Source organism: Lolium perenne, chromosome 1, assembly GCF_019359855.2.
Source record: "Lolium perenne isolate Kyuss_39 chromosome 1, Kyuss_2.0, whole genome shotgun sequence".
In the NCBI taxonomy this organism is placed as follows: domain Eukaryota; kingdom Viridiplantae; phylum Streptophyta; class Magnoliopsida; order Poales; family Poaceae; genus Lolium; species Lolium perenne.
Window position 1 is genome coordinate 196,392,639 of NC_067244.2, and position 14,787 is coordinate 196,407,425.

General features: G+C 44.9%; 2 protein-coding genes across 5 annotated transcripts; one reads left to right on the forward strand and one right to left on the reverse strand.

The window, feature by feature from the left end:
• The first annotated feature begins 2,700 nt into the window (after window positions 1-2,700).
• On the forward strand, window positions 2,701-10,798 carry LOC127317691 (lysophospholipid acyltransferase LPEAT1). 4 transcript variants are annotated; one of them, XR_011746602.1, is made up of 12 exons: window positions 2,701-3,403; window positions 4,373-4,492; window positions 4,618-4,655; window positions 4,812-4,876; window positions 6,249-6,317; window positions 6,867-7,000; window positions 7,636-7,776; window positions 7,912-7,975; window positions 8,230-8,402; window positions 10,150-10,260; window positions 10,368-10,551; window positions 10,630-10,798. XR_011746602.1 is itself a non-coding variant. In XM_051348296.2 (9 exons), exons 1-9 carry the CDS (start codon window positions 2,936-2,938, stop codon window positions 8,247-8,249), a joined length of 1,119 nt encoding a protein of 372 aa, XP_051204256.1. In that variant the 5' UTR covers window positions 2,701-2,935; the 3' UTR covers window positions 8,250-8,558. The 4 variants fall into 4 exon arrangements, 2 of the variants coding, with proteins under 2 accessions (XP_051204256.1, XP_051204251.1); XR_011746604.1 differs by lacking the exon at window positions 10,150-10,260; XM_051348296.2 differs by lacking the exons at window positions 10,150-10,260; window positions 10,368-10,551; window positions 10,630-10,798 and having other exon boundaries at window positions 8,230-8,558.
• LOC127317684 (indole-2-monooxygenase) lies at window positions 9,968-13,163 on the reverse strand. Its single transcript, XM_051348280.2, has 3 exons — window positions 12,564-13,163; window positions 10,804-11,232; window positions 9,968-10,719 (listed from the first exon to the last, which is right to left on the reverse strand). The coding sequence occupies exons 1-3, from the start codon at window positions 13,071-13,073 to the stop codon at window positions 10,027-10,029; spliced, it is 1,632 nt and encodes a 543-aa protein (XP_051204240.1). The 5' UTR covers window positions 13,074-13,163; the 3' UTR covers window positions 9,968-10,026.
• Between the last annotated feature and the right edge of the window lie 1,624 nt (window positions 13,164-14,787).

Genomic DNA, 14,787 nt, shown 5'->3' on the forward strand with positions numbered 1-14,787 from the left:
GACGGGATTTTGGTAATGTAATTTGTTTTGAGAAAAGTCCAGTTTACCACCCTAAATTTGTTCTAAAGTTCAGTTTACAACACTTAACTCTTATTTGTTTTAAGTTTCAACCCTAAATTTTAAAAACCGTTTGGAATACACCACTTTCACCATCCCTAACTGGTTTAAGCCAATTTTATATACACATCAGCCGGGTTTATCATGTATTTTAACTAAACATACTCAGTACATGTATTGAGATCTCACATGTGAGATATACAAGAAAGAAATATGTTGTCGCTGACTGAGAACATACAAACGCGCATTCGTTGATTTTGGTATACCAGTCCTAGCATGCATGTATGAGGAGGTACATACAAATATGGTTATATTTTAACTCGGGCGTTGATTTATCGTACATGAAAAAGGCGAGGTTGCAATAAAAACAATAAAAGGGGTGTATTCTGAATAGTTTCTCAAGTTTGATGTTGAAACTTGAAACAAATAAAAATTCAGGGTTGCAAACTAAACCTTGAGACAAGTTTGAGGGGGTAAAGTGGACTTCTCTCATTTGTTTTCACTTTTTTATAACGTATTTTTATCAAATAAAAGGTAATAAAATTAATATACTATATGAAAAAGGTAAACCCGCTCTCAGCTTCCTGCTGGCGGACTCCTGCACTCCTCACAGCCTTGCGCCGGTGGGTGGTGGCCTCCCACCCTTGGCGTCGGCAGAGTATTTCCTATCCCGTTGCAACGCACGGGCTTCGTCCAACATTTTTTAGGACAGTTTTGCCCTCCCACCAGATCGCATAATACACTAAATTGCCACCGTATCGGTTGAAGTTTGTTTTCCGTCCTCCCTACCGAGACACCTCTAGAACAGGGCAAAGAAGCAACGAACTGGTCCCCGGCCCTGTCCTTCTCCAACTCCCCTGCCCTCCCTGGCCTTCTCCAACTCCGCCGGCGCAGCGGCTCCACGGAGCCACGACGGCTCACCGGCTCCGGTCGACGCCGGCCCAAAGGGAGGCGGGTCTGGAACGAACGGGGAGAGAACTGAGCGAGAGAAGAGAGACGGGGGTAGGACCAGAGTCGGCGACTCGACGAGTGGGGTGGCTGGGGAGGCTCGCTTGGAGAGTTTGCCGAAGGCGGCACGCAGGGCGAGTTCGCTGGGAGCAGGGAGCTTTGGGGGCGGCGCGCTGTTGGTTTTCTTCGTCAATTTTTTTTTTAGAGATCCTTAATCCTCGATTGGAAATCTTCGCTTCACTGCGCAGACAGCTTGGAGCGCGATCAACCGAGGGAGGTTCCTCCTCAATCGATCGAACCTTTCTTTTCAGATTTCAGAATCGTCCGCTAGACCTCCCGTTATGGGCTGCTAGACTGACCAGGCCGTAAGCACATGGATGCTCTTTTTATTTTAACCAGTGCGTATACATCAGGAAATAGTCCCACCTCGCCGACATATAATAACTCCCACCAGTTTATATGCCTAAATATTTTGGGTTAATCTGAGCCGAATTAGAACAACAATCAGCAGCAAATATGAGAAGACTTAAAAGAATAATGTCACACAGGTCACATGCCGGAGCGGATTATTAAATAAGGAATCTGGTGGCATGAGGAAGCTAAGGATCAGACCAATTTGATAAAGAGGGATACAGGTGGAAGAAGATTGGATGGGTTCAAAATAGGCTCAGGCCTGGCCCATCACATAGAAAGCCCGTCAGGCCTCGGGCCTTGGGCCGAGCTGCTTCACTAAATCGCACAAAATCAAGGCCCAAGCCTAGGCCCGGCTTGGAGGCATGGTCGGGTTGAGCACGAGGGGGAAACGAGAGAGAGGCGCAGTGTGGCGGTGGATTGGGGCCTCGCAATGCGCTCGCCATGCCCCAGGGAGGCGATGACTCTCTGAGGATGGAGACGACCGAGTATACCTTCTAGGCCGGCGAGGCTCACGCGCCACGGCGGCCACCGACCCTTGCACCAGTCCTCACCTCACTCGGCGTGGATGACCAGTAAATGAATGTAGTTTTTTTAATATCTCGGTAGCATGCAAATTAGAGTTTATTTGGGGACAACTTTTTGTAATATAATTAATCTAAATTAATTTAACCACCGTATTAGAATAAACTAATAGCATCCAACGATTTATTCATCCTCTTTTTTCTTCTTAGCGCCAACGGTATATTGATGTTGCACTGCCGCATAGAAGGTGTAGCGTGATCTAATCGGCAGGCAAATGAGCCAGTGAAGGAACCTCTAGCTGTGGTTGATTAATGCGACAAACTTATACCAAGAAAATCATATGCAATGTGCCACAATGGTATACCACTGATGGAATTTTAGAATTGATTACGATGGTGACCAAGAGGACAAGTGTCAACACAAATAGTTTATAGAAGCATTTAAATATTTATTTATCCCGGTGCAACGCACGGGCAGTTTTGCTAGTATAAATAATGTATCTATACATCCCTATCTAGATAAAGTTGAATCCCACAACTCTAGAATAATCATTCACGAAAAAATAACTCCAGAGTATTCCATCGGGGCCTTGGAGAAACACTAGAAAATCTATCTAGTAGACCGCTGAACAATCCGGAAAACAAAAAGTCAAATCGTCACGGCTTGGAGCTGGAGTGTGGGACACGCGGGGCGGGGCCGTTTCGCCGCCGACCGTGTACGTCAACACTTTGCCGAGCTTTGCTACAACGGCAGTTCCAGCCGTCCACGCAAAGTAGTTCCAGTTAACCACCGCGCGCGGCAGGCTCCAGCCAGCCGTCCGATCCAGATTCCGACGCTCCTCCTCCAGTCTCGCCGTCGCCGTCGCCGTCTACTCCTCCACCACCACGACCGCCTCTATCCCTTTCCGGCTTTCCCTATCCCACTATCTCTATCCCTATCCCGGTCGCCGCGCTTTCTCTTCCCCTCATAGACACCTAGCTACTGCCCCGCTTCCATGGCTGCCGACGGCGACGCCACCGCCCCCGCCAAGCCGCTCCTCTCCCCGCGCTCCACCTCTCCCGCCCCCGCCGCATCCGCGGCGGCGCCGCAGGAGACCCTCGAGGAGCTGGACCGGAGGTACGCGCCGTACGCGCGGCGGGACGCCTACGGGCCGATGGGCCGCGGGCCCCTGGGGCCGGCGGAGGCGGCGCGCCTGGCCGTCGCCGCGGCCCTGCTCCTCCCGCTCCGGGTCGTGGCGGCCCTGCTCCTGCTCGTCGCCTACTACCTCGTCTGCCGCGTGTGCACGCTCGGGGTGGAGGAGGAGCGCCAGGGGGCCGAGGGCCCGGGGGACGGCTACGCGCGCCTCCGGGGATGGAGGCGGGACGCCGTCGTGCGCTGCGGCCGCAACCTCGCGCGCGCCATGCTCTTCGTCTTCGGCTTCTACCGGATCCGCGAGGACCACCGCCGCGCCGCAGCTGCCCAGGTACCAAACTCTAATCTCGATTCTGGCTTCCTGTTGCTTGCCCGCTTGCTTGATAGTCCTCGATACCTTGCGATGGAAGAACGGGATGTCGTGCGAGGCCGGCCTAGTTGTTCATGCGTGTGCTGCTTGACTTGTCTGACGGAGTTGGAAACACACATTCACGGCAACGTCACCGTGTACAATTTGTCTCTGTTTGTGCCTAAGTTGAAACCTGCTTCCCCGGTCTAGATCGGGAAAAAAAAGTTGTTCTAGCATATGCACTTATTTCAACTTGAAGCGTGCATATATGCATGCCCATCTATGTTACTATGTATGTACCGTGAATACTTGCTTCCACTCGTGGCATGTTACTAGATACTCTGTTTTAGATAGCTATTGGTGATCATGGAGTTATCATTTGTACATTAATAAATACTACTCACTCCGTTCCAAAATAAGTGTCGCAACTTTATCTAGATGATATGGATGTATCTAAAACTAAAATTTCTTCTAGATACACTCGAATTTACACAAAACCGTGACTCTTATTTTGGAACGGAGCTAGAAAGATGCAAATTATACTGTGCTTGGTTATTTGGAGTAGTGCTCATTCCTGGCTTTGTTCAAGGTCCTTGGTCAACCTCCAGTAAGCGAGAATGGATCAGGACAAAGTGAATTTATTTCCCTTTCTAGTAACATAACAGATTGAGCTTATTTCTTGTTCAAGATACATGCGGATTTTGAATGATTGGGGTTTGTTCCATAGTACTACATCTGCCTAGTGCACGAGAAATACTACACCTGTATACAATTTTGGTGAAACAATACAAATTACTACATTGTTTATGCTTGATGCCTGATGGTAGATGGTTAATTATGGGTACGGAATTTGGACAACGGTTTACTTTTAACCTTATTTGGATACGGAATATTGCGTGTTATTGCTTTTGTGTCTACTATATTCAACTAGGGACACTTTATTTCTTTCAGGATGAGGACCTGGGCAAGTCTGAATATTTGGGAAGACCAGGGGCAATTGTATCTAATCATGTATCACATTTGGATATTCTGTATCACATGTCATCTTCCCTTCCAAGTTTTGTTGCTAAGGTACAGCAGTTATGTTGTAATGTTGATTTTATTCATTCGGTTTCTCAAGAATTATGTCCTCAGAAATCAGAATGTGTTGATTTTGACATGCTTGTTTTTGCACATGATGGCTGTCCCCATTGAAGAGATCAGTGGCCAGATTGCCCCTAGTTGGTCTCATAAGGTAATAACATTCTCTTGCTGTGTGGATCACACGTTTTAGACTTTCTAGTTAGAAGCTTGCAACATTGTATTTTAGTGGATAATATGACAAAACAACAGTTTGTGGAGTATTTATTACTAAACTGAATTTATAGCATGACCTTCTGTTGCGATGCAGCAAATGCATGGGTTGTATTTTTGTTCAGCGAGAGTCTAAAGCTTCGGATTTCAAAGGTGTTTCAGGTATTCGTTGATGTGTGACCTTAAGTGAACATGCTTACATTCTTTTGCCTCTGCTGTGCATTATTTTTCTCATCCTTATGGTTCAACTTCGGAACTAGTTATGCAATTTTTACCCAGAGAATTATTATATTTTACATGATAAATCTTCACAATCTGACGAGTGTCAACAAGTAAAATCCTGTTCATAGTTATTATTGTGGTGTCCTTTCAATATAGGCATGTCATTCTTTAACCACTAATTATTTGACTACTATGTCATTAACCTACTGGAGATGGCTAGGTGCGATATGATTGCAACATGGAAGCTTATAGGTGGATTAGGAGCAAGGTACTAGCTTTATTAACTAGTACTTCGTCTGTCCCATAATATAAGATGTTATTACAAATATACTCATATGTTGGTTGTAAGATCATCTTATATTATGGGACGGAGGAGGTAAAATTTATCTTAATAGGAAAAAAATAAAAGACCTAAAATCACTACAGTGGTTAAAGATTGAATGTTTTCATGGTGGTAGGTAAACCAGAAACTATCAAACACAAAGCATTATCTGTTGACTAAGAAATTCTAAACAGTGAAAAATCTCTGCACGGCTGAGATAAATTTGGCATGTTTGTAATAGCATCCTTATAGTATGGAGTGGTATTTTTTTTTCTCGAACGCATGCCAAAGCATGCGTCATAATATATTAGAAGAAAACCGTCGAGAAGACGGGAGCATACAGGGAGTAGCAGAGCTACAAAGGAATTTCAGAGAAAAATAAAAGAAGAAAGAAATAAAACTGTACAGGGCTAACTTTGTTAGTCCTAGGGACTTTAAGGGGGTTCTGCATCGGGAGGTCTAGCGTGTAAGGGGAGCCGGCGCAGGGCTTTTGCGCCGGCTATCATCCACAGCTTAGCTTCCTCCAGGATCGAGACGACCAGGTCCTGCCTGTTAGGTGCAGTGTTTTTGAAGACTGCATCATTCCGAGTTTTCCAGAGTCTCCATATGATTAGGATAATAATCGACTTGGCACCCTTCCGAACTGAGCTCTGTGCATTCATCGTGGCGGTCTGAAACCAGGTGCTGAACTCGCTATTGCAGTCTGGTATGCATGTATGGAGTGGTATTATCTAATGCGTAATCGAAGTTAAGCTAAGCAACATCAATTATTCTTAGATGGTATTGTTAGACTTTTCAGTCTAGGGACTATATTGTTGCCATTTTGGGGTGATGGACCATAGGTGCAATTTCTTTAAAGAATAGCTACTGTAAGCAGATTTGGCACTTCAATACATAATAATTGGCTTAGTTTTTCGTGGTCAGGGTTGTTCAAACACAGTAGCCTACATTCTATTTTGCTTGTTCTGCTTTCTAACTTATATCGCGCAGGTGCTGTAACTGAAAGAATCCAGCGAGCTCATAGACAGAAAGACTCTCCAATGATGCTACTCTTTCCTGGTTGGTGCATAATAATACTTTCTTCTTCGTTAGATTTTGTACATATGGACAGTAATGACCATTTCGAGTTTATTGTTCGTTTATGACACATATTTGAATGGCTAGTAGCCTGGTATATTTTTTCTCATCTTGCGGAATATATAATGCTTGTTCACAATACCTTGTAACTGCATATATTATGTGACCTGTCTTATTTTGATCTTGTTCTTATTCTGGGATTACAATCACATCTTAATATCAGGATCTTGTGTCTATGTTTGATTTGTAAGTCGTAGATTACTTTTGCGTGATGATTTTTTATTATTCAATTGGTTTTCTGTTTGTATTTGGCTTGTTTTATCATAATTGTTTCTTCAATATTTTCTGTATATCTTTTCAAATTTTGTACAACCTATTTTAGTACTTGTATATTTGTGCTCAAAACCAAAATTGTGGAACTGTGTACTGTGGTCCAAGAACACATGGAATTAGTCATTCCGTAAATCTGTCTCCGCTTTATTGGTGTAGTTTTGTATTCATCTTATACAATTGACTGCATTCCTATTGTAGAGGGTACAACTACAAATGGGGACTATCTCCTTCCGTTCAAGACAGGAGCCTTTCTTGCAAAAGCACCAGTACGGCCAGTCATTTTAAGATACCCATACAAGAGATTTAGTCCAGCATGGGACTCCATGGATGGGGTAAGTGTTACTTGGAAGTCTATGCATACTTGTAGTTGTCAGTTCCAAATGCCTACAATGAGCGCATGTATGAACCATACACTGAAGGAATTGATCTTATTAGAATTGATGTTGTCCACTAAAATAACATTGATCGATATCATCTTATGTATGTTCATTTCATTAGTTCATAAGTTTAGGACATTTCATTAATGAACTTCTGTTTAGCTTCTTTGTTTCCCAGTGTTGTTGCTTTCTTTTCGTAATGGAATATTTTGTTTCTTTCACCCAAAACAGTTAAAGTAACAGTGATACATATAAAATTACATGATGGGCAGTTGACCTCAGAAAACTAACAGCTCAGACTATCTATGAGATAATACCCTGGATATAGCATTTTTTCAGAATGTTTGTAATGTGCTTCTCTAATGGTTCTTGTGTTTCTCCTGGATATAGCATTTTTTCAGAATGTTTGTAATGTGTATCTCTAATGGTTCTTGTGTTTCTCCAACTGATTCCTAAATCCTAATGTTACTTTTCTGTAGTTACTCGAGCTGATTCCAGCTGATATTCTTATATCGTTAGTTGTTAATTATATGAATGGGTACTTTCATTTGTGAGTTCAAGTATCGCTTTAACTTCACTAAAACTTTCAGGCACGCCATATATTGCTTCTCCTTTGTCAGTTTGCAAACTATCTAGAGGTTGTCCATTTGCCTGTGTACTATCCTTCTGAGCAAGAAAAAGACGACCCAAAGCTCTATGCAAGTAATGTACGGAAATTGATGGCAGTGGAGGTACATATTTCATCTTTTTCTTAATTTATAGAATGGTCTCTCACCTTCCATATTTGTTGTTAATCCTTCGTAGTCCCTGATGTTTAACTTAAAGTACTACCATATATTGATATTACCCTTACTTCCATTCTTCAGGGAAACTTGATTCTTTCAGATCTTGGACTAGCGGATAAGAGAGTGTACCATGCAGCCCTGAATGGTAATAGTCTACCTAGTGCCTTACATCATAAAGATGATTGAAATGTATTACCGTTGCACTCTGTATACCGACAGCTGAGTGGCCTGCTTGTAACAATAAATAAAAGGTGGTGTTTTGCATGGTATCTTCACGGTTAGAACTTAGAAGAGCATTTGTGAATATGTCCCAATACCTCACTGGAAAACAGTCATGTCATGGGATTTTTAACACAGCTTGTTCTGAAAACTGAATCATCTATTTGGTCTTCCCTGCAGGCTTATTGTGTCAAAGCTAATTTGGATTCATGTGCTATTAATTTTCCTTGTTGCGCCTGTTCTATTGTCGTAGAGGAACAGAAACGGGAGTTTTGTCACCAACTTTCTCATGACGGGAGGAATGACCACTGGCATTTTTGCAGCAAGAATCAGCTAGGCGTTTAATCCAGAAGGTACTAAAACTTGGGGATCAAGGGAGAAATTAGCCAATACTATGTAGTCTCATTCGACATAGAATTACAGTTCATGTTAGTATATGTCTCGGCTTACCCTGAAGCATTGCCCACTAACACGTGATTTGTCAATCAAATATGGTAGTTTTCCCTTCATCAGTTAGACAGTTACAGAAAGTATCTCCCTCTTTTTGTGTTTCAAATCGTTGTGTGGCTTATTGGTCATCTCTTGTTCATTCCGATCGGCGATGAGCAATTAGGATAACAGTGTTTGTTCGCCCGAGAAATTCGGTTTAGATGATGCATGGTCTGGCGTGTCCGAGTCTCACCCTGACGTCCTTTGATTCCCTTGAGGGCTGGTGGATTGACGCCCCTCGTCGCTGGCCAAAGTGAGATGGCTTAGTTATGTTGCTGTGCTGCTGTCAATTTGCCTCCAGAGAAACGATCGTGTGCTTGAAATAAATCATTGACAGTGGAGCTGGTTTTAATGGAATCATGGAGGAAGCTGAAAGGTGGAAATCTGTAGGTTTTTGTTAGATTGTAGCCTCCCCTCCTGCTGTTAGTTTCGGCTGTTTTCTTTTCTGTTCGTTGCTGTTTCTTTTCGTGGAAAAGGAAAAAAAGACTCACAGCCTCTGCAGCGGTTGCATAAAAGGTTGTCACAACGCTTGAAAATAGATGTTCGGCCTTGTACAGCATTGTCCTGCCTTGTTCGTCAAAACGTGTGGATGAAATCTGATCTCGCTTCACCGAACAAAGGGTGCATCTAAGTTAGCCGTGTGTGATGAACCTTGGACTGATCAGACATGACCATGTAATTATTTTGGTAATTGCTTGACCTGTTGGTCCATCGATCATTTCTCTAGTTGCTATGCAGAGTTTATCTTTGAAAGTCTTTTTTTACCAGGTTAGTTATTCAATTCCCGGCGACAATATATTTGCTCCAACCATTCATTTCCCAGCAAGGCTATTCCATGCTGGAAGCTGTCAAAAGTATATGTCAACAAAAAAAATGTTACTCCATAATGACCTACTCGAACATGAATGTTTTTGTGCGGACCTATTTTTTTTTTGTCTTCTAGAGTCCCAAAGAACCATGATACAAAATCAAGAGCTGTAACTGACTCCCTGCATGGAATTGTGGGGCCATACATTCTCTTGTGTCTAACCTACATGTTCATTGCTTTGGTGCACTTTATACAATTATACTGCCTAACCAGATACTAATTGAAAACATGTAATTGTTTGTACCTATGATTGCCCGCCAAATACTTACACATTCTAACGATACTTCTTCGCTTTCATAATTCTTTTGTTCTTTACAGAATATATATGCATATGTTTCACTTATTTTTAACTTGTTAATTGTGTTGTTAACATTTACTAGCATGTGCAGGTGTAGCCAACTAAAACGTTGTTCACACATTTGGGCAGGTTACAATACTATATTTTACGTACAAAGTATTTTAATACATGTATATCATGCTTTATTTTATATGTATGTAACAATAAAATTTAGTGTTCAAACTCGTGCCTCGAAGATCATGCCACTATTTTAACACACAAACTTTCGTAACTAAATAATTTCAAAACTGATTTTCAACAACTAAAAGGTGACCATTATTTATTAGCAACAGTATGCCGATAACACAAAGAGCTTAGATTTTATTCTCGTGGCTACAAGCCTGGTTTTGCTACATGTGTGTGCTTTTGGAATTAACAGTAGTTTCTCCTTCCGGCGAACGGTTAGCCCGAACACCTCTGTCATATCAATGTCTCTTCTGTCCAGCCCCGGTGTCGGCTCCCAGTCAAAATGGTACATGAGGTTTGCCAACATAAGCTCGACATTGGCGATTCCGAGGTTTATACCAGGGCACATCCTTCGTCCTGCGCCGAACGGCAAGAACTTGAAACCATTCTCCTTGAAGTTAACGTGCACGTCGCTGCCTCCTTCTACAAATCTTTCAGGTCTGAACTCTTCTGCGTCCTCCCAGGAGGTTGGGTCCCTACCAATGGCCCACACATTGATGATAACACGTGTCCCAGCAGGAACCATATATCCATTGATGCTGCAGTCAGCCATGGCAAGGTGCGGAGCAAGAAAAGGCGCTACAGGATGCAGCCGTAGTGACTCCATTATGACTGCTCTTAGGTACGTCATGTTGTTCATGTTATCTTCACTAAAAAATTCTTGTCCCTGTGGTACGATACTCCTCACTTCGTCTTGTAGCTTCCTCATCAGGTATGGCCTCCTCATGAGCTCAGCCAAGGTGAATTCAAGGGTGTTAGATGATGTATCTATTGCAGCGAAAAATACATCCTGTAGATATAAATTAATTTAGATGATGTAAGATATATTCAAGAAATCAACATATATAATATAGAAAGTGTTATTTGTACTTACTGTCAATAGAGCTTTCATATGCTCTCTTGTGAGATCATACTCATGCTGAACGGACAATAAAATATCTACGAAGTCGGCATCCTTGTGATCAGACGTTGATTTTTCCTTGCTCACACGATCATCGATCACCTTAGCCAGCAGACTGTCCCATCTATTTCTCAATCTCTCAGCCTTAGCACAAACTGTCCTCTTCAACACTCCTACTCTAGCTAAAGTCGGGAAGTAATCCTCCAAGTTAAACCCTCCGAGCAACTGTGAGCTATCGTTGATGAGGTCCCGTAACAGCTCGGTCCGTCCTTCTTTTAGGAAGAACTTTCCTGACACGATGCGGCAAGCCATGTCATTCGAGAATGAGTTGAGCAGCTCGCTCATGTCCACCATACCACCTGCTGTGGCTACCTCGCTAATCTTGGCCATGACCGTGCTCACCTATGACGGAATGCATATTAGAATATTAGACTAGCTTACATATAGGGAACAATTAGCCGAGGATAAAAAGGGAAGTTATTTTCTTTATTTCCTTTGTGAACACAGTTTAGTTCAACTAATATTTGGCACAGACCAAACTATAAATCTCAGCCCAACTGCAAGAAATGGCGCCAAAGGCCCAAATTATAGATTGTTTTGTTATGTAGTAATGAAGAACACCATTTACTATTTGCACCCATTTTATATGAAGTCAATTTATTTCAAATTAGCCTAAATAGCATTGAAGTCATTTTCATCATTGAACTAGATTTTGTGGCTAGTCCAATAATAGAAGTACTAAATTTATTAGGGTATTACGCACTTTGAGAAGAAAGCTTAACAATTAATTTGGTTAATGAAGTATAAGATATATACCAAAAAAATCATTGAAAACTTACTTTGAATATGAACCCAATGGTATAATTTTTTGTAAAATATATCTCATTTTTAATAATCAAATTAATATTTAAATTTTTAAAGATGTAATACCCTAATAAACCGGTATGGAGATAGTACCTGAAATATAAACTTGTGGCCTTGTATAAAAGAAACAGAGGGAGTATCTCTCTTCAGGAATAATTAATTAGATGAGTGAATTCCACTTTTTACCTCCTAAGATTAATTTTGTGCCACTTTTTACCCAACTTAACGGAAATTCCTAAAAACTACCCCATTTAGCATACTTTCTTCCATTTTTACCCTTTTATATATTTTGCCCCATCCTCGCTGGTGGGTCCCACTCAAAGTATGGCGTGGCGTGTCTAGTCAACTTCTTGAGCCGAGCCGAGCCGATTTATTCATGGCGTCACACCTTAGTTGGGTCGAGCCAGACCTGATCGTACCAGACGTGCCTCGCTGGTTTAGCCGAACCAACCCATATCACAGTACCAATCTGCTCACCCTCTAGCATCGTGCAAGACAGAAAACCGAACAGAGGCAGGCGACTGGGGTGCTAGTTCACCGCGTGGTCGGTGATGGGGGGCGATCACTAGAGAAATAGGTGGTTCACCGATAGGCTATTTTGTTCCAGGTGTTACCGCTATGATTTAGCTGTATATACTCTTTCAATGTAGGGCTCTTTGCTCCGGTTATTTTTCCCTAACGAGAGTGGGTTTAGATTGAATCTAATGGTAGTGATCAATGCTTACAAGATAGCGACCGACGACCTCCCCATGCATCTAATGCCTCCCGACGACCAATGCTTACTAAATACGTACATCTAATGCCTCCCGACGACCTCCATCTCATACTTGTACAAAAAGCAATAAGAAAATCGTCAAAATCAAAATTACCTCCTCTATGGCAGCTCCGCGGAAAGACTGCACTCTTCTAACGCTCAGCAGGTGGGTGGTCATAAGCTTCTTGGCCTGCCGCCAGTACTCGCCGTAGGGCGCGAAGGCGACGTCGCAGGAGCCGTATAGGATGATGTCGGCGACGACGGAGCGCGGCCGCGACGCAAAGACGCGGTCGTGCGTGCGTAGCACCGCCTCCGCGGCACGCGGCGACGACACGACGAGCGTCGGCACGGCGCCGAGGCGGAGGAGCATGACGTCGGGACCGTGCTTCCTGGCGAGGCTGCGGAGGGAGACGTGCGGGCGGGAGCCGACGAGGTGAAGGTGCCCAATGACTGGCAGAGCCGGCGGCGAGGGCGGGAGGCGGTTTTCTTGTTGCTGCTCATTTTTCCCTGTCTTTGCCGTCGTAAGCCAGCGATGCGCAAACAGGAGGAACGGGAGGAGGAGGAGGAACGGAAACCATGCCAGCGGAGGCGTCTCTTGGATGAGTTCTTTGACGAGATCTGCCATGTGAAAGAAATGTCTAGCCCAGCGGTACTCTGTGGAGCTCTGCAGGCGAGTTATTGTTCGTGTGATCACGAGCTCGATCTGGTGCTTATAAGCTAGACATGCAGGGTAAAAACGACGAAGTGGTGGGGAAATGCGTTGATGACCGTAGGTGGTGCACACCCAGCAACATCGCTGCACGACAGCTGCGTCGTACGTAGGTGTCGGCTGGTGCTTGTGCGGTTTATCTATCTGTACCGAAAAATTACTCAAGTTACTGCCTTACTTACGAGAGCTTCACATACAACCAACCAACTAGTCTTCCCCACACGAAACCATGCCGATGGAGGTGTCTCGTTTCTTCACGGGATCAGCCCAGTACTTTGTGGAGCGTCGGCAAAGTCGTGTCTGGATTGGATTATGTCTATGGTGATTGACGTCAGATCGATTGGAAGCTATCCTCGGAACTCGGAAGCTAGCTGTGGCGAAATTGTTGTGCGGCTGCCAACCAGACGTGGAAGCTCCGCCATCGGACATGGGAGTCAGACAGATGAAGCGGCGGCGGCGGCAGAGCTAGACGTGCAGATTCGATGGAGGCAGGTGCAGGACACGTAGATGGAGTGATGGTTTTTTTTTTAATAACAACAGGATAACTGTTATATTCATCTCAATAGAGGAGAAGGTCAAGACGACCGGTTGACCCCGTTTATGAGGAAAACCGAGCCCAAAAATCGTACAAAAAGACTCCATTTTTGAGGAAAAAAAGGGTCGAAAAACCGCACAAACAACAGTCTCGTCGCGCACACGACACAAAGCCACCGTTGCACAAAACAAACACATCCGTGCTCGGAGCCGCCACTCCGGCTTCCCCTGCTCGGTTTCGAGCCGCAACGCCGCACGGACTAGACACCTCGTAGCCCAGGCTACACTAGACGACCATCCGCAGACCACGAATGTCGCGCCAAAAGATCCGGGGCCGCCGCCCCGACATGCCAGCCAAACCGACCATCCGATCGCGCCGACCGGGCCGACGGACTCGCTACCCACGGAGCACGAGCACGTCACCCTTGCCTTGTTAGACCACAACCACACCCCATGCGCCTGTAGTTGCAAGGCCGTTCGAGGCCCCCGCCTCGACGCACCATCCACCGTCCGGAGCCGCCGCCCCGGCGTCCACCATCCTCGGCCGCAAGGCAACCATGCTTAGTTGATGCAAACCTACCACACCACAAGTGTCGAGGTCTCCAAAGGCGGCGCCTTCAAGAAGGTAGCGGCATAACTGTCGCCGTCGCCCGCTCACGGGGAGCTCAGGTTTTCACCAGGAGGACACCAGACACCCGTGACAGCAGGAGATGAAGCTCACGAAGATGCCTTCAAGAAGGAGTACGACTCCCGTGGGCATTGTCGTCATCGGCACCTACTCAGGATAGGTGCAAAGCTTTCGCCTGGCATGCCATCTCCGCCATCGACCTCCGCCATCGAGCTCGCTTGAAGCTCGGGTTGAAGGAGCGCAGCCACTAGAGCATGTGACCTTGCCGCCGACCACCAGACGCCCACACCCGACGCAGCAGCCAAAACCAGCACCACACTCTGCTACAAACAACTGCCGGAGCACCAGATCGGGACGGGAGCCATCAAAGGTCTGGTCCCCAGCCGCTGCGCCGACGAGGAGCCGCGCAATGGGCCCGCAAGGCCCAGATCGGCCGCCCGCAGCGACCCCGCGTGATGGGTCATTTTA